This window comes from Mustela putorius, unplaced genomic scaffold (genome assembly GCF_011764305.1).
Source record: "Mustela putorius furo isolate JIRA1106 unplaced genomic scaffold, ASM1176430v1.1 tig00003972_pilon_pilon_pilon, whole genome shotgun sequence".
In the NCBI taxonomy this organism is placed as follows: Eukaryota; Metazoa; Chordata; class Mammalia; order Carnivora; family Mustelidae; genus Mustela; species Mustela putorius.
The window spans coordinates 22,113,221-22,140,000 of record NW_025422115.1 but is presented as its reverse complement, the minus strand read 5'-3'; the positions used below and the strand labels follow the sequence as shown (position 1 = coordinate 22,140,000).

The 26,780-nt window shown below is 45.2% G+C and overlaps 2 protein-coding genes across 7 annotated transcripts in view; one reads left to right on the top strand and one right to left on the bottom strand.

The window, feature by feature from the left end:
• The window catches only part of RAB22A (RAB22A, member RAS oncogene family), a 56,443-nt gene extending 50,233 nt beyond the window's left edge, over positions 1 to 6,210 (bottom strand). The window contains exons 1-2 of the mRNA XM_045070624.1: positions 5,885 to 6,210; positions 4,845 to 4,924 (exon numbers count right to left, since the gene is read on the bottom strand). Coding sequence (XP_044926559.1) covers positions 4,845 to 4,924; positions 5,885 to 5,920 — 116 coding nt within the window. The 5' untranslated portion in view covers positions 5,921 to 6,210. The remainder of the gene's footprint in view (positions 1 to 4,844; positions 4,925 to 5,884) is intronic.
• The window catches only part of LOC101690113 (serine/threonine-protein phosphatase 4 regulatory subunit 1), an 81,525-nt gene continuing 60,083 nt past the window's right edge, over positions 5,339 to 26,780 (top strand). For 2 of the 6 annotated variants that reach the window (XM_045070621.1, XM_045070623.1), the window contains exon 1: positions 16,818 to 17,170. In XM_045070621.1, coding sequence (XP_044926556.1) covers positions 17,110 to 17,170 — 61 coding nt within the window. In that variant the 5' untranslated portion in view covers positions 16,818 to 17,109. Of the gene's footprint in view, positions 5,537 to 6,278; positions 6,364 to 6,523; positions 6,569 to 16,817; positions 17,171 to 26,780 lie in introns of those variants that run through there. The other 4 variants (XM_013060137.2, XM_004759922.3, XM_045070619.1 and 1 more) reach the window with 4 other exon arrangements.

Genomic DNA, 26,780 nt, shown 5'->3' with positions numbered 1-26,780 from the left:
AAGTAAAAAACAATGAAATAGAAAATAGAAAAATATTAATGAAATAAACTGGTCCTTTGAGATGATCATTAAAACTAATAAACGTAATATAGCTGGATATATCCTAAAGATATTAAAAGGATAATTAAAAATTTAATGAATTTTCTGCTAATAAATTAAAAAAATAGATATGACAGACAAATTCATCGAAAGATACTACCTGCCAAAAGCTTACTTGGGAATACGTCTGTATCTATTAAAGAAATTGAATCTGTAGTTAAAATTTTTCTGACAAAGAAAACTCCCTGCTTAGATGGCTTCATTTGTGAATCATACCAAACCTTTAAGAAGTAATACCAATTCCACATAAACTCTTTCAAAAAGAAGATGAGAAAACACCTCCCGACTTATTTTATGAAGCCCTGATACCAAAACTAGAGAAAGATGTTACAAAAAACTATAATTACCCACTTCATGGAGGCAAATATCCTTAGCAAAATTTTAATAAATCAAACCCAATAATGTATGAAATAATGCATAATAACCAAGTGAAATTTATCCTAGGAGCATATACATTGGAAAGGAAGATGTAAAACTCTTTATTACATAGGACATGATCGTACACCTAAGGAAATCCCAAGCAATCTATGAGAAAGGTACCTGAACTAACTGAATTTAGAAAGTCACAAGGCCAATATGTAAAAATCAAATTTATTTTATATATTAGCAATAATTAAAAGTTAAAATGAAAAAATTCCATCTATGAATCATAAAGTAACATGAAATACTTTGGGATAAATTTAACAAAATATGTGAAAAGCCTGCACAGGGACAACGGAAAAACTTAGTTGACAGAAATCAGAACTAAATTAGAACAGAAATATACCATGTTTATGGATAAGATGCAATATTGCCAATTCTCCCCAAATTAATCAATAGATTTGCTACATTCCCGATCAAAATTTCAGCTTTTTTTCAGAAATTGGTCATTGTGATTCTAAAATTTAAATAAATACAAACGACTGAGAAAGCCAAACAGATTTGAAAAATATACATACAATGGGAGGCTACATATTGCCTGATTTCAAGACTTTCTATAAATCTACAAGAATCAGGACTGTTTATCATACCAGCACAAGGAGACACAAACAGATCAATGGAACGGAAATAAACCCACAATACTTATCAGTTTATTTTTGACAAAGGCATCAAGGTAATTTAATAAATGCACAATTAACTTAACAAATGTTGCTATAATGACTACATTGACACATCGAAAAAATGATCCCGGAATTCCCTCTCATGGTAAACTAAAGCTAGTAGAAATAGGTCATAAAGTAAAATTTAAAACATAAAGCTATTAAAATTCTAAAAGAAAGCACAGGAGAAATCTGTGATTTTGGACGTAGAGGACACGAAAAATATGAACTACAAAAAAATTGATAAATTGAACTTTATCAAAATTAAACATCTTTGCTCTTTGAAAAATACCGTAATCGAAAGTTTTTCAAGAGTAGAAGTTAACTAGTTGGTGGTGGTGAGGGAGTGAGTAGCACAGCAGACAGCAGAACTATGAGGCAGGAGAAAAGGATTATGTTGGAGGGGTGACCAGGAGGCTGGTGAATCAACAGGGGCCAGGTCCCGGAGGTCAGGGGAGGCTCCAACATCATTCACCACGGGCTGAGTTGGAACAAAACTCTTGTCTTCTCTAGTTCTCTTCCTCCGTGAGAATTCTCCCTTACTGTCCTCTCCCGCTGCCATCCGCCCCCCCCACCCGACCTCCCACAAAGCTCATCTTGCACATCCTCCTCAGCTGTGCTCTGCTCCCCATGTTTCCCAGTGCTCTCATCCCCTCCCACAACTCAGCTTCACCTGCGCAATGTAGTCTCAAGTCAACTTCTCCAGCCTTTCTCCTTAGGGCCAGGCCCTTATTTCCAACCTACGATTCGGACCTTGTCCCCTGCAGAACTCGGTGTCCATTCCTTCTCCTGTCCTAAGTTCTCCTCCCATATTCATGGTCTTCCCTAATGGCCAAATATGTCACACTGGGCAGAGTGGAGGGAAGCATGGGCCCTTAGAGTCACCTGGCTTGGACTTAAATTGGAGTTTTCTTTGGACAATGGAAATTTAGCCATTCTGCCCCTCCAGTCTCCCTCTGCACATCTGCCCTCCATCTTTGGGACATGGAAATTAAAACCAGAATGAGGTACTACCATGCACCTTCCAACACAGCTAAAATTATAGACTATATAATCCACTCATCTTTCAATATTTAAATGTCATGGCTTCCAAGTGCTTTACACTTCCACTGTCTCCCTTAGGCATCAGCCATTCCTTTAGGCCTTGGCCAGGAGCCTGTTACATGTTCTTAGAGCACTCATGCTTCTCCTTTGCAGCACAGAAAAGGGTCAAGTAAGTAATTTCCGGTACATTAGTTTTAGAATGTTTTTCTTTCCTCATTGTAGGTAAGGTCCATGAGGGCAGGAACCAAGTTTATCTAAGTTAGGGGTTGGCCAACTTTTTCTGAAAAGGGCGAAACAGAATGTATTTTCAGCTTTCTGGGCCATAGGGCCTTCATTACAACTATTCAACTCTGCCATTGTAGGTGGAGAGAAGTGGAGACAATATGTGAATAAACGAGTGTGACTATGATTTTATGAAGTTTTATTTATTAAAATAGGAGGTGGGCCAAAGGTCCAGAGTCTGCTGACCCGTGGTCTAAATCACCAGCACCCAGTCTAGGATCTGCATATAGAAGGCACTCAAAGGATAAAGAAAGAAGATAAAGCCCTTGGCTTTGGCAGTGAGATGGAAACTGGTACACAGGGAGCGTGGTTTTCGCAGAATGGGGGGGGTGGAATGGCGGCAACAGTGGGCAGAAGAGCGAGCAGTAGTTGAGGAAGGAGTGACTGCTCTTCCAAGACCGCCACCACTGGCGCGGCAGGCATGGGGAATGGAACTGTCTTAGTAGAGCAGGGAAAAGAGGAACAAGTGCGCAGGCTGTGACAAGAAGGCAGGGCAGGGGAAGAAGAACTGTTGAGGAGGGCCCTTCAAAGCTCAGGTGTGTGAGGACGTGGTCACACAGGAGGAACATACCCGCTGAGGCTGAGAAAAAAGAAACAAGGAAAAGTGGAAGGAAACTGGGGAAAGTCTCATCTTCCTCTTTCCTGTGAACTGTGAGCCAAGACCACCTGGGGAAGAGGGCGGGACTCCAGGTGAGGAACTGCAGTGTCTGTCAGATTGGGAGGGCTGGCAATAAGTTTGTGGACACCCCGGAGAGGGCTGTGGGCTGCTGCCGGAGCCATACTCCTCCCTGTCCTCTGGCTGTCTCTCGGGGAGCACTTTTAACCAAGGTGGTGTTTCTGTCTTTCTGAGCTGTTTGCAGCTCTGACCTGGTGTGAAAGGTGTCATTCACTGAGTCACCAGCACTACTTGCTATCGCTTCCTGTCACTTCTCTTTCCCAGGCAGGTGGCAGCAGGCAGGGCCTGAGACACATGAGGTCATGTATTAACAATGTGCACATAGCCAGTTCTTTCTTGAAGGCTATCGAAAGGCATTTCAATTTCAGAAAGTTAGTGATGGTTTCATCCCCTTGGCTTCGAATGTGTATGTTGTAAACTACTGGGCAGAACTGGATTTTTCTTTCAACAGAAGAAACCGTTTGATGAGGGGTGTGCAGTAACAACAGCACAGCAGCTATTTAATTTTCCAAGCCTAACACAGTACTGAAACCTATAAAACACAACTTCTCACAGAGCAAGTGTTAATATTACAATATTTAAAAACCCTGAAAAACTTTTTCTTTCTTTTTTTTTTTTTTTTTAAAGATTTTGTTTATTTATTTGACACAGAAAGAGAGAGATCACAAGTAGGGAGAGAGGCAGGCAGAGAGAGAGAGAGAGAGAGGAGGAAGCAGGCTCCCTGCTGAGCAGAGAGCCCGATGTAGGGCTTGATCCCAGGACCCTGGAATCATGACCTGAGCCGAAGGCAGAGGCTTAACCCACTGAGCCACCAGGTGCCCCCCGAGAAACTTTCTCATAGTCAAAAACCTATAACCAATTTCATTTATCCCAAGAACCAGACACCCAGAAAAAGTGTCAATTTCAACATTAATGTATTAATTCATTATTACTACTCGTGCAGGAATGTCTGAGAAGGGTTCAGACAGGCAGCAGCAGCGATGGGCCCACAGCCCTGTCCTGGGCGTCCACATCTGCATCTGCCAGCCCTCCCAGTGTGACGGATACCTCCTACTTTTCAGGAGAAACGAAAACCAGCTAACTACCTTTTAGCTGAACGCCTGAAAGAAGAGTATCAGGACTTGTTTCTTCTGCTTTATTTCAAGATGTCGTTGCTGTTCATATTTATAGACTGAAATATGCTCTACTAAGTAAAACTTTCATTCATATTTTCAGGTTTCCCCCTCACACATCAAAAAATAACTTTCCTAAGACACAACCAATCCTCAGTGAACGCTTTCAAGTTGTTCCAGAGATGATGGAAACCACCATCTGTGAATGCACTGGAATGTAAAATGGCGACGCCTCCCCACTCCCATAACAAACCTTTTTTTAAAAAACATTTAAAAATATATATTTTATTTATTTATTTGACGGAGACAAAGAGAGAGAGGTCACAAGTAGGCAGAGAGGCAGGCAGAGAGGGAGGGGAAGCAGGGCCCCTGCTGAGCAGAGAGCCTGATGCGGGGCTCGGGGCTCGATGCCAGGACCCTGGGATCACGACCTGAGCCGAAGGCAGAGGCTTAACCCACTGAGCCACCCAGGCGCCCCCATAACAAACCTTTTAATCTGGAAGTACTTCCAATACATCTTGAGATATACGCTCAATAAACTTAATCTCTTACCCTATTGTCGGGTTGATGTTTGGATCAAAACTGTCCTCCACGAACCGCCACACGATACTCGATTTACCTACGCCTGTATCCTGAAAAAGAACGAGACGGGTGAATTAAGTTTACCTGGATGCAGACAAAGAAAACGACTTTGGGCCTGAAACTCGGGATTTTAGAAAAATCATCTCCTAGGCTAATTTTTAGAAGTGAAGGGACCCAAAGAAGGTTTTCGTAAACATTCGGTGGGAGTAATTAGATGTCATAAGGTACTACAGGACGGGGGGTTTGCAGTTTTTAAGAACATGAACCCTTTGAAAAAACCCAAAGTTTCGGCTTAGTGTGAAAAGTGACACACTGGCTTTTTAATATGTGTAAGTAAACTATGAACTCTTGAATTATTTCTGAGTAATCCCTGACAAATCACGGCCCCGCCCTATTTGGGCACGGGGAAGACTAGTTCTTGGAATCTTTTTCAGTCTTTAAAGCAGCAACTCAGGCAAAAGAGCATCACTGGAGAAGGCATGATCTGAAGAAGCCAAGTTCCCCGCACAAGACAGGAAGCAGCAGCTTCCAGCTCCTTTTTGGGGGGCTTCCTGATGTGAACGTCCCCCCGAGAAAGTAACTCTACGAGAAGGATCACGGGTATCCCACAAGTTCAAAACTCCAACCAAACGAGAAAGGGGACCAACTCTGCTTGTGAAACCGTAAGGCCCGCCACCGGTTTCACTGGGGAAGACTCGGCCAACTTCTAACCAGTACCTTCGGAGGAAACGAGGAACTCCTCTCGACCTAGATGCAGTGGAGAGGCAGGGAAGGCGCTTTACGCGCTGGGGGCGGGAAGAGTCCCTGGACACCATAAGGGGGCGGGGGAAGGGTCCCTCCGGCCAGCAAGACCCTCAGGAGGGGGCGGAAAGGTGGGCAGGACGGCCCCGGGGCCGGAGGGAGGGTCCCGGGTCAGGTCCTGCACCGAGGCTGGGGGAAGGGGCGCAGAGGACTTGAGCACGCTTGGGTCGCCGGCCCCCCCGGCCCCCCGCGAGCCCCCCGCCACTCACCCCCAGCAAGCACACTTTGAGCTCCCTCAGCGCCATGGCCCGGGAGCCAGGGGCGCGGGCCCGCCGCCGCCCTAAGTTGAGGGAGAGGCCGGGCCCAGCTCGAGCATCCCCCGGCGCCGCCGCCGCACGGCTCAGCCCCGGCCGCGGAGCGCGCAGAGGCGGCGGCCGTCCGCTCGCCAGCCTTCGGCCCGGCCCGTCCGCTGCCAGCTGCGCGGGGCCCGCCTCAGCAGCCGGGACCGTGCCTCGGCCTCTCGGGCGCCGATACCGCCGCCATCTTGGGACGCCGGCCGGGTCACCTGACCTCCCCGCCCACCTCGGCAGCCACCTTCGCCGCGAGGGCGGGGCCCGGCCGGCGCCGCGAGGCTGGCGGGGAGGGGCCGGCCTAGGGGGCGGGGTTCGGAGCCTGAGGCCCCGCCTCACACCCACCGGCCCCGCCCTCCCGCGCGGACCCCGCCTCCTGGCCCATCCCAAGATGGCGGGTGAGTGGGGTTGGTTCCCTGGGCGCAGAGGCGGACCCTTCCCCGCCCCCTCCCCCAGCCGAGACCACTCCTCAAGGCCCGGGGACCCCCGCCCGCCCCTGAGCCCGCCTGCCGCAGTCCTCTCCTTGCGTGTAACTCCTGTGTGTTTCTTGGTTTTCAGAAATCCCTCTGTACTTTGTGGACTTGCATGATGACTTAGATGATTGTAAGTAACAGTTGGGGCGCCCCTGCCCCTCCCTGGGAAGCTCTCACAGAACTCGGGGTGCACGGGACGCCCGGGGGGGAGCTACAGGCCAGGCCCTCCTTGCTGGGACAGAAGAGCGGGGCCCCCAACTGCCTGGATGCACTTGTGGCAGTCCCTCCTCACTGGGCGGGACGGGCCAAGGACGAGGAGCCCTCCCCTCCTGGGGGAGGATTTTGGTCGTTGTTAGGAAACTTCTGACTTCCGGTCACTTTCTTTTTCTTCCTCCTCCTGCTCCCGCCGTGGCCGGGGAGGGGCAGGAGGGCTCCTCCCGAGTCCTGGTGATACAGGGCAGGAAGAGGCACGGCCCCCGCGGGGCTGGGGGGACTTTGACCTGGGGTCTCCACTTTTTCTGTGGGACTTTTCAGAGTGAGGGGGGTTTTGGCCCTCCTTGTGGACTCCTCACGTGTTCTGGCCACAAGCCCAGCTCCATCTCTCATCCCAAGGAGCCCTTTGGGGCCGGCATTCCTTGGGTGGTTCTCGTTCACGTGTCCCTTCCTGCCCTCTCTTTTTCTTTGGGGTCACTTTAAGGACTGCTGGCTCGGGGAGGTGTCATCCCGTAAATGCAAATTCGCATTTGTGGTAAATGAAGCATTTCTTTTCCATTCGTTTCTTGAGCACCTACTTGTTCTGGGCCAAGTCATGTACAGCGCCCTAGACCTACAAAGAGGAACCAGAAACGGGCAGCTTTCTAGGGGTTCACCGTCAGGCAGAGAGCAGACTTGTTCACAGAAAATGACCAAACCCTGGGGTGCTTGCTTGTGAAGGAGGCCTGTACAACCATCAAAACAGCTACCTTGATCAAGGCTTGCTCTCTTCTTTCCTTCCCCGTCTGCAGGTTCCTCATCAGAAGAGCTGATGTTTATCGAAAACTTGCCGCGCGTCAGGCACAGTTTTAAACTCTTTGTAGGCACTGTCTCCTTTAGAAGGAAGCAACATTATTAAAGTAGGATGGCAGTTGAAGGGGTAGTAAAGCCAGTGGTTAGGAGCCAGGTGGCCAGAAGGTCAAGGAGGTCCTGTGTAGCTCTTCACTGGCCGTATGATCTTGGATCAGTCACTGCACCACTGTGGGCCTTGGTGGCCTCATCTGCAAAAGGGGCACAATAGTGTTCCACCTCAAAGGTTTTAGTGAAGGTGAAGTGAATGAAAGGTTGAGTGTGAGGCCCTCTGTACGTAAACACTTGGTAAACATTAGCTGCCATTGCTGTTGTTATCAATGTGATCATTATTCATATTTATGTAACCCTGTTGAGCCAGGTCCTGTATGATCCTGGGTTTACAGAGGTAAGTGTTTCAGCCAATGGACATCCTTGAATGAAAGGAATGTAGCATTTCCATTGGTAAACATCAGTGAACTTCTATGCATAGATTGGGTATTTGGCCTGGTGGGAAAGGCAGATTGCTGGCTGTTTTATTTATTTAACACATTACCCCAAAACTTAGTGGCTTAAACCAACAGCATTTTGTTATTATTATTTATTATTTTTTAAAGATTTTATTCATTTATTTAGAGAGAGAGGATGAGTGGGAAGAGGGGCAGAGGGAAAGGAAGAGAGAGAATCTCAAGCAGACTGGCAGAGAGCAGGGAGTCCGGAGTCTGAGGAGGGCTCGATCTCACGACCCTGAGATCATGACCTTAGCCAAAATCAAGAGTCAGACGCTTAACCGACTGAGCCATTGAGGTGCCCCCAAACAGTATTTTATTGCTAACAATTCTATGGGTTGCCTGGGTGATAGAGAAGCTTCAAGTGTTCGCATTTGAACTCTGGGAAGGTGAGAAGGTCCAAGATGGCTTCATGCACAGGAGTTCTGATGGGACTGTTGGCCAGGACCTCAGTTCTTGTCCAAATACCTTTTCTACTTGGCTTGGTTGGGCTTCTCAAACTGTCATGGCAATTGGAGCTTTTTCCTGGTGGCTAGCTTTCTTCAGTCTTTTTTATATGTATGTACTAAAAGAGAGTAAGAGATTTTATAGGTAAAAATAATTGATTTTACTTTGGCCTTGTTTGAACAAGTATTGGGTGTTTGATACCCAACTACTGGGTATCTTCTCATAATAGAGAAGGCCTTAAATACTCTGTAGCAGACAGCTGAAGACTTGCCCCAACAAGGAAGGAAACCACCATTATGGCTCTGACTATACCCATGCCTTGGGATTGCATCTTTGGGAGTCTTGTGGGGCTTCCTGTTTGAGCAGGGGTGGGAGCAACGAGGTGCTCTACTTTACAATGTAATACAAATAATGACTTATAATATAATTGGTTTAATAGCTATAGTAGGAGGGCCTTCTCCCCACCCCTGCCAGACTCCTTGGGTCCCACTTTTACTCCTTATTGTGGTGGCATTTGGGAGGCATTATTATGCCATGATCAATAGCAAGAACCCTGAGGTCCTGTGACCCACTTCCTGCCTTTAGCTGTGTCTTATTAGACAAGCAGATCAATCCCTCACTCATTCTGTTCAGTTTCTTCATCTGGAAAGTTACATAAAAATAAGAGATGCCTCATAAAACTGATAGGATTAGATGAGATAGTACACATACAACATTTTAGCTTAGTGCCTGGCATAAAGAATCTTAGAGTTAATTGAGTTTATTATTTTCCTCATCATTACTAGTGTGGGCTTTCATGTAGGATTTTCTGATTCAGTGTTTATGGCTGCTCCATGAGGTAGGTGAGGTTATTCCCATTTTACAAATAATAAAACTGAGAATCAGAGAGCTTCAGTAACTTACCTAGTGTGGCTCAGAAATGATAGAACTTGCAGTCACATTCTTTCTTTTGATTCTTGTTTTCTTGTCTGCCACCCAGATCAGCCTCACCGATATTCTTAACCTAATGGTGGAGGTGTGGATGTCAGTTTGGGTGGTTTTAGGTCTCGTCTTCCGTGGGTGTTTTGTGTAAGTGATGTGATAACTGCTTCATTTAGGCTGTAAGTCGCTTTGGGCAGGGACACAGGTCATCCTTTTTATAACCCAATGTCCTGTTTGAGCTAGGTGTTTAATTAATGTTGTTACTTGTAACAATAATGGATTACAAGGCTTGTCTGATTTACTTTGTGATTCTTGATTAAATTTGGCTGACTTAAAAAAAAAGCCTTAATGAATGTATGCCTTGTTTTTTTTTTTTTTTTTTTTTTAAACCATTCAGAGTCTTCAGGCCATCGCAGCACAGAAAAGATTTAATTTTTGAGAATTAGATTGCTGAATTCCTTCTCTTGAGAGCAGAAAGTGTGTGGGGTAGCCTGGCGGATTGCGCTGGAAAGTAGAGCTGTGTGAATCTGTGCTTATGGGGCCTATGTGTTTGCTTATAGCAGGTGCGGCCTGAAGAGATGCTGCCCTTGGTGAGGTTTGCTTGGCCAGTTAGCATCTAAGCATATGCTGGTGGTAGTTGAAAACAAGAATGAGGGTGATGTGTCGTGGATGAGAAGACACCTAAATGACCGATCACCAAAATACTCTGTGGTCATACTTGGGCTCTTAGCTGAACAAACCAGCTTTAATAAGACGGGATGGCAACAGTGGGGGAAATTGAGGTTGGCCTGGGTAGTAGATGTTAAGTTAAATGTTAAAAAGTCTTAGGAAATTAAAAAAAATAATAATTCTTAGGAACTTTGTCAGATGTGACAGTGGTAACACAGCTTTGTTCAAAGGGGAGGGGCCTCATCTAACAGGAACAAACAAGCATTTATGGGTGAAGTGATTTGATGAGGGAGATCTGCTTTCAGATTTTGCAACAAACAATAAACAAGCACAAAGTTGGGAAGAAGGATGAATGGGGGGAAAGGCAGAATATTGAGACTTATTGAGGCTGGCTGTTGGGGACATGGGGATTTACAATACCGTTCTCTATTTTTGCATGTGCTTGGAAATTTCCGTAATACGGAGTGTTTGAGAAAGGAGGTAAAAGTTTCATATGTGATCCAGCATCTGTACAAAGAGTTGAAGAGCTGGATCCCAGTTCCGAAGTCCCTGCAGCATTACTGGAGGGTGCATCTAGCTTCCGAAGACAGACGGGTAGAATATGTTAGCATTTAGGGAATAAATCGTTTTCGAATGTTTCGTTTTTAAGAGGTATCTATGAAAGAAGTTGGAAGAGGGCATACTTCTGTTGATAAGAAAGCGTAGCTGCCAGCCAGTGATATCTGAACTTCCATAGAAAATAGGATTAGCTGGGATGGAGGAATACAGACTCTTCGGACCTTGAGCTGGAAGGGGCAGGGTATACGGTTAAGCTGGGATGAAAGACACCCTTTGAGCAGAAAGCATTCCATTTCACCTGCCTGCTTTGTTCCAAGTTTCTAAAAATATTCTGTTCATGGACCACAGCCAGGCTGTGTGCCCCCAAAGTGAAGAAGCTATATTAATTTGAGCCCCAAACCAAACCATTGAGCTTTTTCTCTGAACTGTTAAGATAAACTTGAATCGAAGATTGTCAATTAAAAACAACAACAACAATCTCTCTCCCCCCCTGAAGTGAACTAGCTTGACTAGGAACAGGAACTTGAGTATACTAATACTTGGGAAATGGAAAAAAAATCCTGATATTGCATTATTCTCTAAATCAGAGATGGGCATATTCTCCCCCCTCCCCGCTTCGCATCGCTTCGTGCGCTAGAAGGGCTGATGCAGCCAGTCCGGTCTGCTGTTGTAGCCTGGAAGCACCCACAGACATATATAAATGAATGGGTATGGCTGTTTTCTAATAAAACTTTATTTACAAGCACAGGCAGTAGGCTGGATTTGGTCCATGGGCCATAGTTAGCCAACCCCTGTTCTAAATCAAACTTGACTTCATTCTGTCAGAGCCTCTAAGTTTGTCTATTAGCTGAGCCAACCTTATAGGCTGTCTTTCCTGCCGGGTTCAGTTTGAAGGGCTGAGCTTTTTGCTAGCATCACCTCTGTTTTGTTACGTAACCCTTGACATATTGGTCAAGGTTTGTGTCTCATTTATCCTGTAGTATGTTGGGGATGAAAACATGTATCTCTGTCCTCCCAGCAGGGTGAGGTGGCAAGGAATGAAAGAGTCAGAGTGGTGGACGCAGAAGCAACTTTGCTTCCCCTCTCCGATCATTATAATGTATTTTACTTTTGTTGCTCTGTGTTTTCCATTTCCTATAACACAAAACAGATGAACATCAGAGATTCCCTGAAGTTGTCTTTGTTTAAAAAGAGGGTTTTAGATAGCTTTCTACATCACAAATTAAGATCTTTTTATTTTATTTTATTATTTATTTATTTATTTATTTATTTTTAAAAGATTTTATTTATTTATTTGACAGAGAGAAATCACAAGTAGATGGAGAGGCAGGCAGAGAGAGAGAGAGGGAAGCGGGCTCCCTGCTGAGCAGAGAGCCCGATGCGGGACTCGATCCCAGGACCCTGAGATCATGACCTGAGCCAAAGGCAGCAGCGGCTTAACCCACTGAGCCACTCAGGCGCCCTTATTTTTATTTTTAATTAGTTAATTAATTAATTAATTATCTTAGGTAGGCTCCACGCCCAATGTGGGGCTTGAACTCATGACCCTGAGATTGAGTTGCCTGCTCTATTGACTGAGCCAGCCAGGCGCCCGACAAATAAATAAGGTATTTATTTATCTACTTATGATTCTTTAAAGATTTTATTTATTTGAGAGAGAGAGAGACCACGCACAACCGGGCTTGGGGCAGAGGCAGAGGGAGAAGCGGATTTCCCACTGAGCAGGGAGCCTGATGTGGGGCTCCATCCCAGGACGGACCTGAGCTGAAGGCAGTCGCTTAACTGACTGAGCCACCCAGGTGCCCCAGAGTAAGATCTTTTAAACAGAAAATTTGCAACAAAACCTAGGTAATAAAAGAAAGTGGTTTTGACACTCAATACACTTAATTCAAACCCTGATGGGAAAAAATTAAGATGAGGGCAAGTGGTTGCTTTCCATGTTTGGAAAGTCATTCATCCGGTAACAGGTGTCTCTCCAGTCCCTTCCAGGGGCTGGACTGCAGGAGGTGCCGAGGACAGGGGGCTGAAGAAGCCCTGGGCTCCATCCCCGGATGCTCCTGCCTGGTGGGGAGGTGCATGCTAGAGGTGGTGCAGAAGGCAGCCCGCTTGGGGCTCCAGCAGGCAGAGCGGCAAGACAGAGCCACGCAGCTATCAGGGTTAGGAGGGGAGGTGGCCTTCGAGTTGGGTCAGGCCAAAGAAGGGGAGGGGCATGCCAGGGAGAGGGCCCACGTGTGCAGAAGTGGTTATGTGATGAGAAGGTTGGGGACTTGGGGGCAAGGGGTGTGCAGGGCCAAGGAGTGGGAGAGAGCGTGCAGGTAGATGGGGGGCCCACCCATGAAGAGTAAGCACCTGTCTTCCCATCGTGGGGTTTAGACTTCCCCCGAGAGGTGGTAGAGTCCGTCGATGTGTTGCTGGGACTTAGGTTTTAGGTAACCCAGGCAGTGGTACAGGAACTGCCGTTTAGTTAGGGCTGATATGTGCCGAGCTCTGCTGTGAGCGCTTCTAGTATTTAACTACAAATACCTTATGCAGCAGGTATTTTTAACTTTATTTGTGACCAAGCAAGGCTCCTAAGGGGCACAGAAAGTCTAAGGAACTTGCCCCGATCAACGCAGCTTGTGAAAGTCAAACCAGGGAGTCTGGCTGCAGAATTTGTGCTTCGCCACCGTGCCTTGGCAGACTTGCTGTTCATTTTCTCCATCTGTTGGTGGACATGAGTAACAAATTATTCAGGTCCTACTAAGTCCCAGGCACCACACTGGGCCTTATGGACACAGAGGGGAGTGAGACAAATCTGATTTCGATTCTCACGGAGCTGTCAGTCCAGTGGCAGAGACCGCCATTAAGAAGCCAACACAAATGAGCGAGTGGTGGGTGTGGTGCAGAATGTGGGACCGGTGAGTGTGATCCGAAGGGCCCGGCAGGGCTGTTGGTGGGATGGAGTTGCTGTTCTACGCGGTGGCCAGAGAAGGCTTCTCTGGAGCTCTGAGAAGTGCTCTAAGGTTTGACAAGATAGAGATGTTCCTCCACGGAGCTGGAGAAAGCCTCTGGGCCCAGCAGACATTAAGGGGCACAGACTCTGAGGATGGAGGGGCTTGTCGTTGTTCAGGACCCGTGCATTGGGAGCACAGTGAGCGCTGGACACAGAAGTTAGAGCAGTGGGGGGTGGGGGCTGGCTACCACATGTGGCCTTCAGCCCCTCACAGGATAAGGGGTTTGCCTTTTGTTCAGGGAGCCCATGGGGTGCCACTGGAGGATTCTAATCAGGGGAGTACTGGAGCTGAGTTACATTGTAGAGGGCCGACAGTGGAGAAACAAGCCAGGGATGGAAAAAGTGTTGTGATCCAGGGACCCAGGCAAGGGTCTCAGTGGAGGAGGAAGGCGGCAGAGCAGCAAGGGGGGCCTAGAGCTAGTTCCGGCAGCGAAGAGTCAGCTCAGAGACAGACCCTGTGGCAGCACTTCTGCTTCCCGCCACCCAGGCTAGGCGAGGTTCCTCTCCTCATCCTCCCCGAGCCCTGTGGCAGCATTTAAGCCAGGCGTGGCCAGAGACCTGCTCTGGTCCGTCAGACCCGGTCTTCCCCATCTTGGACCACCAGGGTCTTGCCTGCTGAGCGGCACGTGACAGACGCGCAGAAGTGCGCACTGACTAAGCCAGGCAGTATGCAGGGAGGTCATGCTTTCCATCCGGACAGTTGCTTTTGCGGCGTGTTTAGGAGATCCTGGGGGCACAGTCCAGGAGGCCGCCGAAAAGCCCCCTTGTAGGGCTCTGGAGCAGAGTTAGGACTGGAGGGAGTCATTAGTGGTGGATGGAAGCCGAAACCAGGAGAGTGGATAAGAGCAGCACGGGGCAGGGGCGGGGGGTGTGGGCAGGAGAAGAGGTGAAGGCTGGTGCCCCCGGCAGCAGAAGCTTCTAGTAGTGAGGCCTGGAGAACAAACATCCCAGAGGTGAGAAGCCAGGGGACCCTGGAAGCCAAGGTTTTGTTTGGGGTGATTGTTCCTGCCCAAACTTGCCACTGAAGGGTCAGGGAGAATGAGTCCTGAAGACAGGCCACGGGCTTTGGTAGTTAGGAGGTCTTCAGTGAGCTTTGTGAGGGCTCTTCTGTGGCAGTCGAGGAGCAGAAGCCAGACCAGGATTAGCTGGGAAGGCTTTAGGAGTTACGTGGACTACAGTCTACGAGCTCAGGGCTTGTTTATTGAGTACCTCCTGTATTCTGGGCACTGGCTGGTAATTGGATACTTTTGGGAACGGTCACTTCATGCAAGCCCACAGCAGAGGAAAGCAGACCCTTTCAAGGAGAAGCAGCTGGAAGGATTGAGGTCAATTGCTTTTCTTGGATAGAAGAGCCCAGAACTCATTTGCATTATTTATATTTATTAACTCTGGAAACCTTAAAAAAAAAAAAGATTTGAATGGCTCAGTAATCTCTTCATGGTTATATGGCCAACAAGATGTGAACGTATTATTCTCAAAAAGGCATGGTCATAATAGCACCATTCTTTTTTGTTTGTTTCTATTTTTTATTTCTAAAAAAATTTTATTTATTTACTTATTTGTTAGAGAGACAGAGAGAGCGTGAGAGAGCATAAGCAGGGGGGAGTGGCAGACTCCTGCTGAGCAAGGAGCCCAATGTGGGACTTGATCTCAGGACTCTGGCCTCATGACTGAGCCGAAGGCAGATGCTCAAGCAACTGAGCCCACCCAGGCGCCCCTGTTTGTTTGTCTTTAATCTTTGAGCGCCTTTTATGGTCTTGGAGCCTTGTTAACTTTATCCATAGATGAAAACTTCAGACATATTGAGTAGTTAGGGGGAAAAATCAAGTAATAATTATGTATTGACTGTGTACTATTACCAGACATTGTATTATGGGCTCAGGGTAAATTCTCTTAGTACTTCTGTAGTTAATCTTTTTTGTCTCCAAATGCTATCTATATCTATATCTATATCAACATAGATATAGATACATGTATATACACATATGTATACAATGTATATATTGCATGTATATCACATATGTATTTATATTTATTATATTTGCTCTTTTAAAAATTTTTTATTGAAGTATAATTAACATACAGTGTAATATTAGTTTTAGTTGTATGATAAAACAATTGAACAATTCTATACATTACGTACTGCTTTTCACAATAATTGTATTCTTAATCCCCTTTGTCTGTTTCACCCATGAAATAATAGCACTATTCTTCGTAGTTGAAAACTGGAGCCTAACCACATGTCCATTGTGAGTACAATGGATTATGAATTGTGGTTCCATTCACACAATGGAAAACTGTGCAGCTGTAATGGTGAATGATTTGCAAGTCTACCCAATAATGTGGATCAACTTCACAAATGTAATGATGAGTGAAAGATGCCAGACACAAAAGGGTACATACTGAGTGATTCTGTTTATATGAAGTAGAAGAACAAACAAAGCTGGTGTCATCCAGGCTGTTTGAAGGTCACCCTTGGGGTAGGATAGTGAGCAGAAGGGATCTTGAAGGGCTTTTGGAGATGCTGGTAAAATTCTCTTTGTTGAGCTGAATGTTAGCTACAACCGTGTGTTTGTTTGTGAAAATCTGTCAGGTGGGACAATTGTTATCTATACACTTTTCTGAACAGTGTTATGTTTTGATTTTCTGGAAGGTACTGATTTTTTAAAATCAAGTTACGGAGGAGAACATAACCATGGACTGAGGGAGGGAGTTCGTGAAAAGGGAAAAATGACATACTGACTTTATTTTGTAAAGCTTTTAATTAATTAATTTAAGTAACCTCTGCACCCAACCTGGGGCTGAAACTCCTGACTGCAAGAGAGTCTCATGTTCTCCCGACTGAGCCAGCCAGGTGCCCCCTAAAGGGAAAGATGACAGCAGAAAGAGAGGGCAGAAGGCAGTGGGGGTTGGATTGTATGAGACCGGGTTGGAGCAGGATGCACCCATGGAAGAGTTTGCTGCTTTCCAGAAGGAGGAGGGCAGGGGGCCTGGGTGGTGCAGTTGATTAAGCTTCTGACTCTTGGTTTCAGCTGTCATGAGCTCAGTGTTGTGAGATCGAGTCCCCTGTCAGGCTCTGCGCTCAGAGTGGAGTCGACTTGAGAGTCTCTCCCTCTCTTCCTCCCCTGCTCGCACACATGTTCTCTCTTTCTCTCTCTCTCTACCTCCGTCTCTCCAATAAATAAATAAAATCATTTAAAAAAATAAATAAAGGAGGAGGGCAACCCTCCTAGCAGTTTGGGCAAGGTGGTCAATAAAGAAGGGACTTTATGTTGGTCATTGTCACTTGATGGTTTCAAATATTTTGAATAGTAGGAAAATGGAGACCCATGTGCACATATACTTACCCCAAAGATTGTTGGTTTTCTTTTACAGCCTTTTTCCCCTTTCAGATCTGCCTCAAGTCTGGCTGGAGAAGTCACTGCATATTTAAGTATTATCTTTGCGTTCGTTAATACTGTGTAGACTCTAGCACTGTCACTCCCATCTCCTCTAGCTCTGTCCCCAACCTGGTGAGTCGGCAAGAAAATTGAGATGTGTAATATCAAAATGGAGCACACGAACCGCTTTGAGCTGCAGAGTTCTTTCCTATCAGGTAACCGAGTAAATGTTTCCCGCTGACCGTCAGTGTAAAAGTCAGAGTCGTAAATAATGACAGGTTTTGGAAGCCATGATTAAAGCCACAAATCAAAGAGGAATTTCCATGTATGCATGGTGTAGAAAGGACGGCTGCTCATGAATTAAGTTGGTCTTTTCAGCCAGCCCATTGCATAGTGCTGGTAATAACCATCAGTAGCCCTCAAAGATTTGCAATATAAAACATTATGCATTGGACGGATCTGCTCATACAAGAGCTAATAAATCAGCATGGGTCTTGTTAGAGAATGGCATTTATATAGAGCAAGTTAGCTTGTGCAACTTGCTGTTGAAATTTAGTTAAGTCAACAAGGACCTGCAGTGTGCGGGTATCAGATTCCCCCAAAAGCCAGTGAAGAATCAAAACCATTCTTTATCTTTTAGATTGGCTAGGCTTGTCTAGTCTAGCTATTAGAAATAATCCCAATATAGGAATCTGCATTCATACTTACAAGCCCATTAGCAAGAGGAATGAAGCCACTTGAAATAACACACTAATGGATGGGTTACTGTTGTTCCCCCCCAAATCGTGTAAGGCCTTACAAAGAGTTAGTAATTGTTCATTGAAGAGTGGCTAATGAGCAGCTCTATGAAATTATTAATTATGTGAGTTCAATATTGATACATCCTTCTGGGTTTTTATAAAGTACGAATTTTGCAAATAAGGCTAAACTCCTTCTTGGACATCACCAACCAATATTCTGATGTTTTGAGATGGACATAGACAGAGCGGGCCACATCTATCATGTTCGCCCCACCAGTGTCCCCTAGTGCTGTGTCAGAGACAGAATATTGGATTGTATGGATAAGTGGGCTGGCCCAGGGTGGCATATCTCACATAGACTTATAGTGACAGGATGACATGTTGAATGGGGAATCGTAAATATTGGGTATGCCTGGAGAACGGATTCTTAATGAAAATGCTTGCTGGGATAGACATGCTCTAACGTCCTGCCTCCATCTCTACCTCTGTTCACGTCTGGGCCAATAACGGTAGCTCATTGGGTATGTTTTATTGTGTTTATTTTTTCTCACCTTTCCACTTAAAGCCAATTCGAGTGTGACTCTTCAGTCGGGTTGGTGGCTTTGTGTGAAATCTCTGGCTTCCCCAAACTGCTCAAAGGCAGCAGACACTCCGTGTACTTTACTCTGCTTTTCTCTTCTCTTCATCTGGAATGTTCTTTTTCCCTTTCCCAGATTCTTTCTCTCTTCCTTTGTGGTGAATTCCTACCTGCCGTTCAAGGCCCAGCTCAAATATCATTGTTGGAGGGAAGCATCTCCTGTCTCCCCCTCCCTCTTCCAGACAGAGCTGGTTTTTCCCCGGTTTGTTTATACCCGTATCCTATGGCTCTTGCCACCTGAGTATTGTGGGTTGTTATGTATGTGACGATCTTTGTTCCCTGGGGAGCTTTGGAGTCCCGGACCATGTTTTTCTTGTCTCTGAATCACCAATACTCTGTCGAATATTGAATGATGGTTTACTTTTGTCACTTGAAGTTAACCACAATGGGAGGAAAATATGTTTGAGGTGGGTTTGCTGTTAACATGCTTTCTGTTTTGGTACTAGATCATTTGATCTTTTTCTTAATGTAAAATGGACTGCAACATTTCTTTGTTTTTCTTAGATTATATGTACTTACTTTGAACCTGTAAAGCACATTCACCTACCAATTATACTTGAAACATTAATTTGTGCTTAGCCGTTTTAAGACAGATTGGTGTCTTGTGAAAAGCATCAACGCACAGGCGAGTGCTCGAGGATCCATTGTGTTTCCGCTAGAGCCTCCTCATCTCATTTATCTCATGCCCCAGATTGTTTTAAATGATGAATATACTGGCAGTGTTCATTATTTTTAGTAGATGACCCTTGAGTTAGCATAAAAGAGGATAAATCCTTTTTTTCCTCAGAGTCGTAGGTTCTAGAAATATGTTTTTCTGGCGGAACTTTAAATCAAGGAATAGGGTTTTATTTTATTTTTTGAAATTTTTATTTAGTTACCTATCCTCAGGTTAAAGGATTCTAGATTATGTGACTCTTTGTTAATTGATCAGGACCTTGTCAAAGAGGAACCAATCTCATCCTGGGTTGTATGGGCGCAGGGCTACTGCTGCAGAACCACTTTGGTTTTGGTTGGATGGTGGAGGTAAGCTGCATATCTTTTAGCTGATTAGCTGGGTTATTAAACTTGGCCCGTCCCTCCGCAGGGCAGGTGGTAGCCACAGCCTCTGCCTGGATTGTAGCAGAGCCTCTGGGATACTGGCCATACAGTTCAGGGAGGCATGGCGGCACGTGGATGCATGGCAGCATGGGGGCAGGGTGCTGAGCATAAGATGATGGGAGAGGCCACCCATCCGGATGTAGCAAACTAGCAGTTCTTCCAAGCCATTCCCCTACTGGTCTTTGTTAGCTTTAAATTTTTACTCATTTTTGGTAAAGGGTCAGTGATGTCCTGCGTAAACTTGCCAGTGAACCTGATGTGTGGCAGAATCCCAGAGAGTGGCCATGGCTCAGAAGTCCGTCATGGCAGAGGTGGCAGATCAAGGCAGTCGGGGTCAGTCTTGGTTTTTAGATTTTAAACTGAGCCAAGAAGGCTTGAAGTTACTATTAGAAGCTGTGTTGATAAGAACGCTTCACTTTTCTGCATTAAGCTTTCATGAATGGAGTGGGCAGCTATTTATTTAAATATAAGAAAAGAGAGAAAAAACTTGAACAGGAATTATTTATTTGCTACTTCATGTTTCATTTCTAACTTGAAAGCTTGAGATTCCTGATGCTTGTGGGTGACCTGGACTTGTTGGGTCTGAGAATAATCGACTGCTCATGATATCACCATGTAGACCTCAGTTCTTATTCCTGTGAACAGTTCACCAGACAACATGCCCTCTTAGCAGGGGCTAGAAATGTAAATTCTAGAAAATTCTTTATCAGAGCAGGAATCCTTTTATGTGCTGCTGCCACTGTCGGGCACAGCAAGCTTGCTTGGCGGATCTTCATTATTCATTCATTTAGTTGTTCAGCAACTTCAGCTGAGTGCCTACTGTGTGCCACGCATATCAATGAGTTAAAATTTTTGGTGGGGGGGGTTGGATGGGGGAGTGAACCCAGCTGATAAACAGTAAACATAGGAAGTAAACACTTTATGTGTTATAAGGGGATAATTTCTCTGGAAAAATAGAAAAAGAGATCATGGCAGGGTGGGGTATAGGTGGGAGGCTAGCTTCAAAAGGAAACTAGGAGCAGATGAATGAGCAAATCTTTTTTCTTTCTTTTAAGATTTTATTTATTTATTTGACAGAGAGAGATCACAAACAGGCAGAGAGGCAGGCAGAGAGAGAGGAGGAAGCAGGCTCCCCGCTGAGCAGAGAGCCCGATGTGGGGCTCGATCCCAGGACCCTGAGACCATGACCTGAGCCAAAGGCAGAGGCTTAACCCACTGAGCCACCCAGGCGCCCATGAATGAGCAAATCTTAAAGAGGAGAAGGAGGGGACACCTGGGGGGCTCACTTGGTTAAGCAACTGCCTTCGGCTCAGGTCATGATCCCAGGGTACTGCATCAGGCTTCCTGCTCAGCCTGCTTTTCCCTCTGCCTGCTGCTCCCCTGCTTGTGCTTGCTCTTTCTCTGACAAATAAATAAATAAAATCTTAAAAAAAAAAAAGAAGAGGAGAAAAGAGGTGGTCAGGGAGGACATTCTGGGGAGGAGAGTTCCAGGCAGGGGAATCATCCTGCAGTACAAAGGCCCTTGGAGTGTTTGGGAAGTAGCAAGGAACCATGCGGCTGGAGGAGAGGGCAGTGAGGGGGAGGAGGAACCATGCGGCTGGAGGAGAGGGCAGTGAGGGGAGGAGGAGTAGTGAGAGAGCTCCGAGAGGCAAAGGTGGGCCGGATATTCCCTGCTGACCCCAGACCCGCCCCCTCCCGGGACCAGCGATCTAACACGGGCTGTTCAGGTGGTGACTCCTGATAGTCTTTCTCTTTTACAGTGTTTCTCAAGTGAGGACTTATGGTAGTGTCTGGAGATGTTTTTGATTGTCACAACTGTGGGAAAAGAAGCTCCTGGCAATTAGCGAGATGAGGCCAGGACTGTCACTGAAAATCTCTTGATGCACAGCCTCTGCCCCAGAATGAGTATGTCAGTTGTGCCGGGGCTGAGAACTCCTGCTCTGTTACTATGTAGTTTATCAGCTGTTGCTTGATTTCGTTTGTCTTGGAAGACTTCATGAAGAAAGCATTAAAACATCATGGGAAGAGGTTATTAACCACAGCACCTGGTCGAACGCCTTCACAAGTGACATTGAAGATCCTGCTGGCTACTTTCATTCACTTTGTGGAAAAGGGAGCCAATCCTTGCTTGCATGTACATTTTAATAAACTCTGGTGCTTTCATGAAATAGTTTTAAAAAATCTAATATATCATTTGTAGGTTAATAGTAATAATCTCAATGATAATCTCATTAATTTAGCCTCAGGTAGGATCTTCTAATTTTGAAAGGGGCCAGGATATTGATCCACACAAGAGAAAAAGTTTACCTATACCAAAAAAAGAAAAAAAATTTTTTTCAGTACTTGAAATAAAAGGCATTATTATTTGCACATGAATATGATGTCATTAGTGGAAATATTTTCCTTGGATTACACTAATCCATTATTTTTCAGAAGTCAGTCATTTCTGAGTTCAGTTTTTCTGTTTTTGCTTTATCTGTTTTTTATTTATTATTATTATTTTTCTTTGTATCAATAACTTCTTTTTTGGAAAACTTCAGGTTTGGAAAACCTGTATCAGTTCCTCAACATGAAACGTAACCAAAATATCGTAAGATAATAAAATAACCTTAAATTCTAGATAGACATAGCTGCCTGCCCAAGCTTCAGAGCGTGAGGTCTGTACTGTATGAAAAAGCAAGATGAGCCAGTTTTACTGACTTAATAGCACCTGAAGACAACTTTGTTGATGTCATTAGAGAATTGGGTGGGAAGAACTTGCCCACTTTGTGACTTAGTGATACTTACTTAATGTACCTTCCCTGAGCCACACTGGGGGGACATGATGTCCCAAGCTGTACTCTGAAGTCAGGTAGCCGCACGGACGGGGTCGGAGCTGCAGTCAGAGTGTGTGGGACCAACTTGGGGTGCTAGGGAGGCTAGTTCTCTGGCTCTGAGTAGCCACCAGCAGCATATTCATGCACACTGCCCCCAGACCCCAGGACCAGCCACATTTACGTAACATGCACCTTTGTTCTGTATAAGAGGAAATACATAGCTTCAGTTCTTTTTTTTTTTTTTAAGATTTTATTTATTTATTTGACAGAAGGAGATCACAAGTAGGCAGGGAAGCAGGCAGAGAGAGAAGGGGAAGCAGGCTCCCCGCTGAGCAGAGAGCCCGATTCGGGGCTCGATCTCAGGACCCTGGGACCATGACCTGAGCCGAAGGCAGAGGCTTTTAACCCATTGAACCACCCAGGTGCCCCCATAGCTCCAGTTCTTAAAATGAAACAAAACAGAAATCCCTGCAGCTGAGATCTCTTACTGGTTCAGATGTGCTTTACACATCCTCACTCCCTCTGCCCGCCCTTACATATTTACTATGAATCCCCCGTTTCTTTCTACTATACTCATTGTTAGGATGATTGGGTACTTTTGATTAACTCATGCATTTTATACTGAATACTCCAGTTCCTTCCTTCCTTCCCTCCTTCCCTCCTTCTTGTATTTACCTGTTGTAGGGTAGTTTTTGACCTGCTTTCTTCCTTTTTGAAACTCAGATCTCTCACTTTTGCAAGCAGGAGTGAATGAATGTCCTGGTTGCTTTGTAACTCAGGTTGTGGGGGTGGCTGGCCGTCACGTCTCACGTTCGTTGTTGTGGAAACTAGATTTTCTCTGCTTTCTCAGGGGCTGCTGGACTCCTGAATTGAATCCTGGTAATCAAAGTCTCGGGAGACTGACTTCTACAGAAGCCAATATTTATTAAGTGTCTGCTGTGTGCCAGGCATTATATGACACGGTCCCAGGGTTTTAAAGGGTCCCCACGTCTAGCTGTGGAGACAGAAACCATCTACTTAGAGTTAATAATGCAGCACTTTATGTAAAACGGTGAAACCTGACCACTGTAGAGTTCCATTTATTACCCTTCTGCTTTATGTTATTGTTTTCATTATGTGGTGTATCTGCATATGCTAAAAATTCCGCAGTACAAAATGATCATTTATGCTTTGCATCACTCCAGACTATCAGACCTATTTTTGAAGAAATTAAGAGGAGATACAGTTTTTTAAAAATTTACCCACATATTTACCATTTCCAGTGTTGGAGAGTCCCTTGGAAGATCCAGTTTCAAAGTGGGATCCTTTGTCCTTAGCCTGCGAGCACTTCTCCCCCCTTTTCCCAGAGTCTGTGTCGGCTGGCTCTGCTTGAAAGGGTGTGTGACAGATAAACTCTTTGTTCCTCTTCATGGTGATCCAGCATTGTCTTTAGTTCATCATTCTTCCCGAGGGCGTCTCACTGGCTGTCTCGTCCTGGATTGCCAGTTTCCCTGCTGTCCTTCCCAGGGGAGGCCTCCTGTGTTCTGCGTTGGCTGTTCCTGGTGCAACGCTCCCTCGCTCCAGGCCTTCAAATCCTTCTCGGTGCGCAGTGGTCGCTTTTGTCTGCTGTTTTCAAGGTCATGGGCAGTTTGGCTTGGGTGTGTCTAGGTGTGGTTTTCTGCACGTGTTTCTTCTGGAGGTTTGCTAAGATCCTTGATAAGGTACACTTGTTTCTATCACCAAATTCGGGAAATTTGCTGTTATTTGATTACTCAGTTAAGTCTGCCCCTTGAATTTCTAAACCGCAGATATTGTTTGAGCTTCCGAGTTTTTATTCGGGTGTTTTAGTAGGTAGCATGTCATGCCAGGTGTACTTCCTTCGTGTCCATGAGCAATCTTTTTTTTTTTTTAAAGATTTTATTTATTCATTTGGCAGAGAGAGAGAGCAGGAGCAGGGGGAGCGGCAAACAGAGGCAGAGGGAAAAGCAGGCTTCCTGCCAAGCAGGTAACCTGACGTGGGGCTCAATCCCAGGACCCCAGGATCATGACCTGAGCCAAAGTCAGATACTTAACCACTGAGCCACACAGGTGCCCGCATGAGCGCTTTCTAAGCGTTGCTTTTACATCCTTGTCTGTGTTTCTAGCATTTGGGTCCCTTCAGAGTCATTCTGTGATTTTCATCTCTTTTTTAGCTTTCTTTGTTTATTGAGTAATTTTAGATTAAAACCTGAATATTGTGACTGTGATGCACTGTACAGTCTCTGGATTCTGTTACATGCCTCCAAAGAGTGTTTCTTTCTTTGTTTTGTTTCGATACTTTTCTTTTTTTTTTTTAAGATTTTATTTACTTAAGAGAGAAAACTATTTGGGGGAGGGGCACAGGGAGAGGGAGAAGCAGCCTCCTTGCTGAGCCGGGAGCCCAGTGTGAGGCTTCCTCCAGGGACACCAGGGTCACGACCTGAGCGGAAGGCGGATGCTTAATGGACTGAGTCACCCATGTGCCCGTGTTTCAGTAGCTCTTAAATGAGGTGCCATCATTAACTCTGTCCTGTGACAGGTAGTCTCCCAAATCTCAGCTCAGTTCTCTTAGCCTTGGCTGTGCTGTAGAGTTTGCCACAAATGTGCATGGCTTAGGAGTCAAACTCGATTTCAGGCCAAGTTTAATAGAGGCTTCACCCTCTGTTGTTTCTCTTTCTAGAACCTCCCTACCCCACCCATACCACACACAGTTTGTAGTGGCTATGGTTGCCTTTCTGAAGCCTAGAAACAGAAACATCAGCAGTATTAGTAATATAATGTGCTCAGCGACTTAATCATAACAGCAGCTGATCTTTTCGAAGTTCTGGTGTTTCGGATGCTGTGTAACTTTATCTGACTATGTGATGTCCTTTTTTCTACAGGCAGCCATCATCTGAGGCAGGTGTCCATTTTTCCAGGGAGGGAACTGAGAATCAGAGAGGCGGGATGTCTACCCAGAGTCCCATACCTGGTTAAGAAGCAGGTGGGATTGCAGAACTAGGTCTTTTGACTCAAGACCCCACACCTATTGGTTATAAGTAATACACCTCTAACATCTTTTAAGGAAGAGATCCGGGATTTAATTTGTAATCTTTCTCTGCTTTTTTGGTTTGTTTTTTTTGAGGGTTTTTTGATGCTTTTCTTTGCCATTGGTATTCTGCAGTGCACCCAAGGCTGGATTTGTTATCAATCCCTCATTCAGGGTTTGTACTTCTTCAAATTAAATATGTATTTTTCCCCATTCTGGAAAATTGTTAGCCATTATCTGTTTGAATATTGCCTTTTCCTATTTTCATTAATCCTGCTTTGAGAATTCTCACTGGACTTACCTCAGACGTCAGCCTTCCATTCTTTCTGTGCCTTAACTGCCGTCCCCATATTTTTCAGTTCCTTTTTCCTCTGTGCAGTGTTCTGGGTGATTTGTCAAATCAGTCTTCCAGCTCACTAACTCTCTCTTGAGCTGTGTCTAAACTGCTATTTAAGCCAGCTACTGAATTTTTAATTAAATTGTCTCTCTTTTTCATTTCTACGTGGCTTTTTCAAATGCGCCCTTTCTTCCCACTCATATTTTTCTTTTGCTTTCATTTTGATATCTATGTTTTAAGTCCTACTCATTCTATGCATAATTATTTGATAATCTATTTTAGATTTTTCTAATATTTTTAATCCTAGGGATGTAAATTCTCATTTGCTGTGTCTGCTCTTTCTCTTGACGGTGTAACGGTATGTGTTTGGAATTTATCTTCCACAGGGATTGCTTTGTGAAATTGCATGCTTTTTGGATTGTGAAAGGCTCTTGTTTGCTTGCGCTAGGATGCCTGGAATTGCAGTACCTCTGGACGCTGGTCCTCCCGAGAGCTCGTAGTGGGGCTCCTGTGCTTGCAGGTGCTGTAAGTTGTTGACTCAGCACTCGTAGTTCATGTAGGCCTGTGGTTCGATCTCTCAGGATTGACTTCCCCTCCCCCCACTCCCACTCTAACTGTAGTCCCTTTCCTCATCTGTTTTTGGGGGCTTGGTTTCAAATTCACCAGTGCCATTTATCCCCATGTGGCCTTTAGAGATCTTAGTGCCTAGGACCTATATGTAGGTCTTAAATGTTGATCATAGGGTGTTGTCTTATGCTAATTGTTCTCTTTGATTACCATTTTCCTTACTGGCTTTGAGGATATCCTTTCTGCCTTTCCTGCCTTCCTGCATTTTTAAAATATTTTATCTGAATTTCTATATTTTTTAATTTTTTCTGTGTTTATGGTGGAAAGGGGTTCCTTTCTCTTCACCTCTACCATAAGTTTTTGAAAATCACAGTTACGGGGATTTTAATGTAGTTGTCAAAGTGCGTGCTTCTATGGTCATCTATGCTAGGTTAAAGTAGTAATGATGGGGATAGGAAAAGGGGACTTATGTTAGAATAAAAATCAGAATATTGGTTTTTTTGCTTACTAAAATGAGATGAATATTTGCCTAGAAGGCTAAGGTATTCAGGCTCATAGATGAGCACTTCCCCACTGAACAACCTCTAGAGTAAGAACTTGACAGC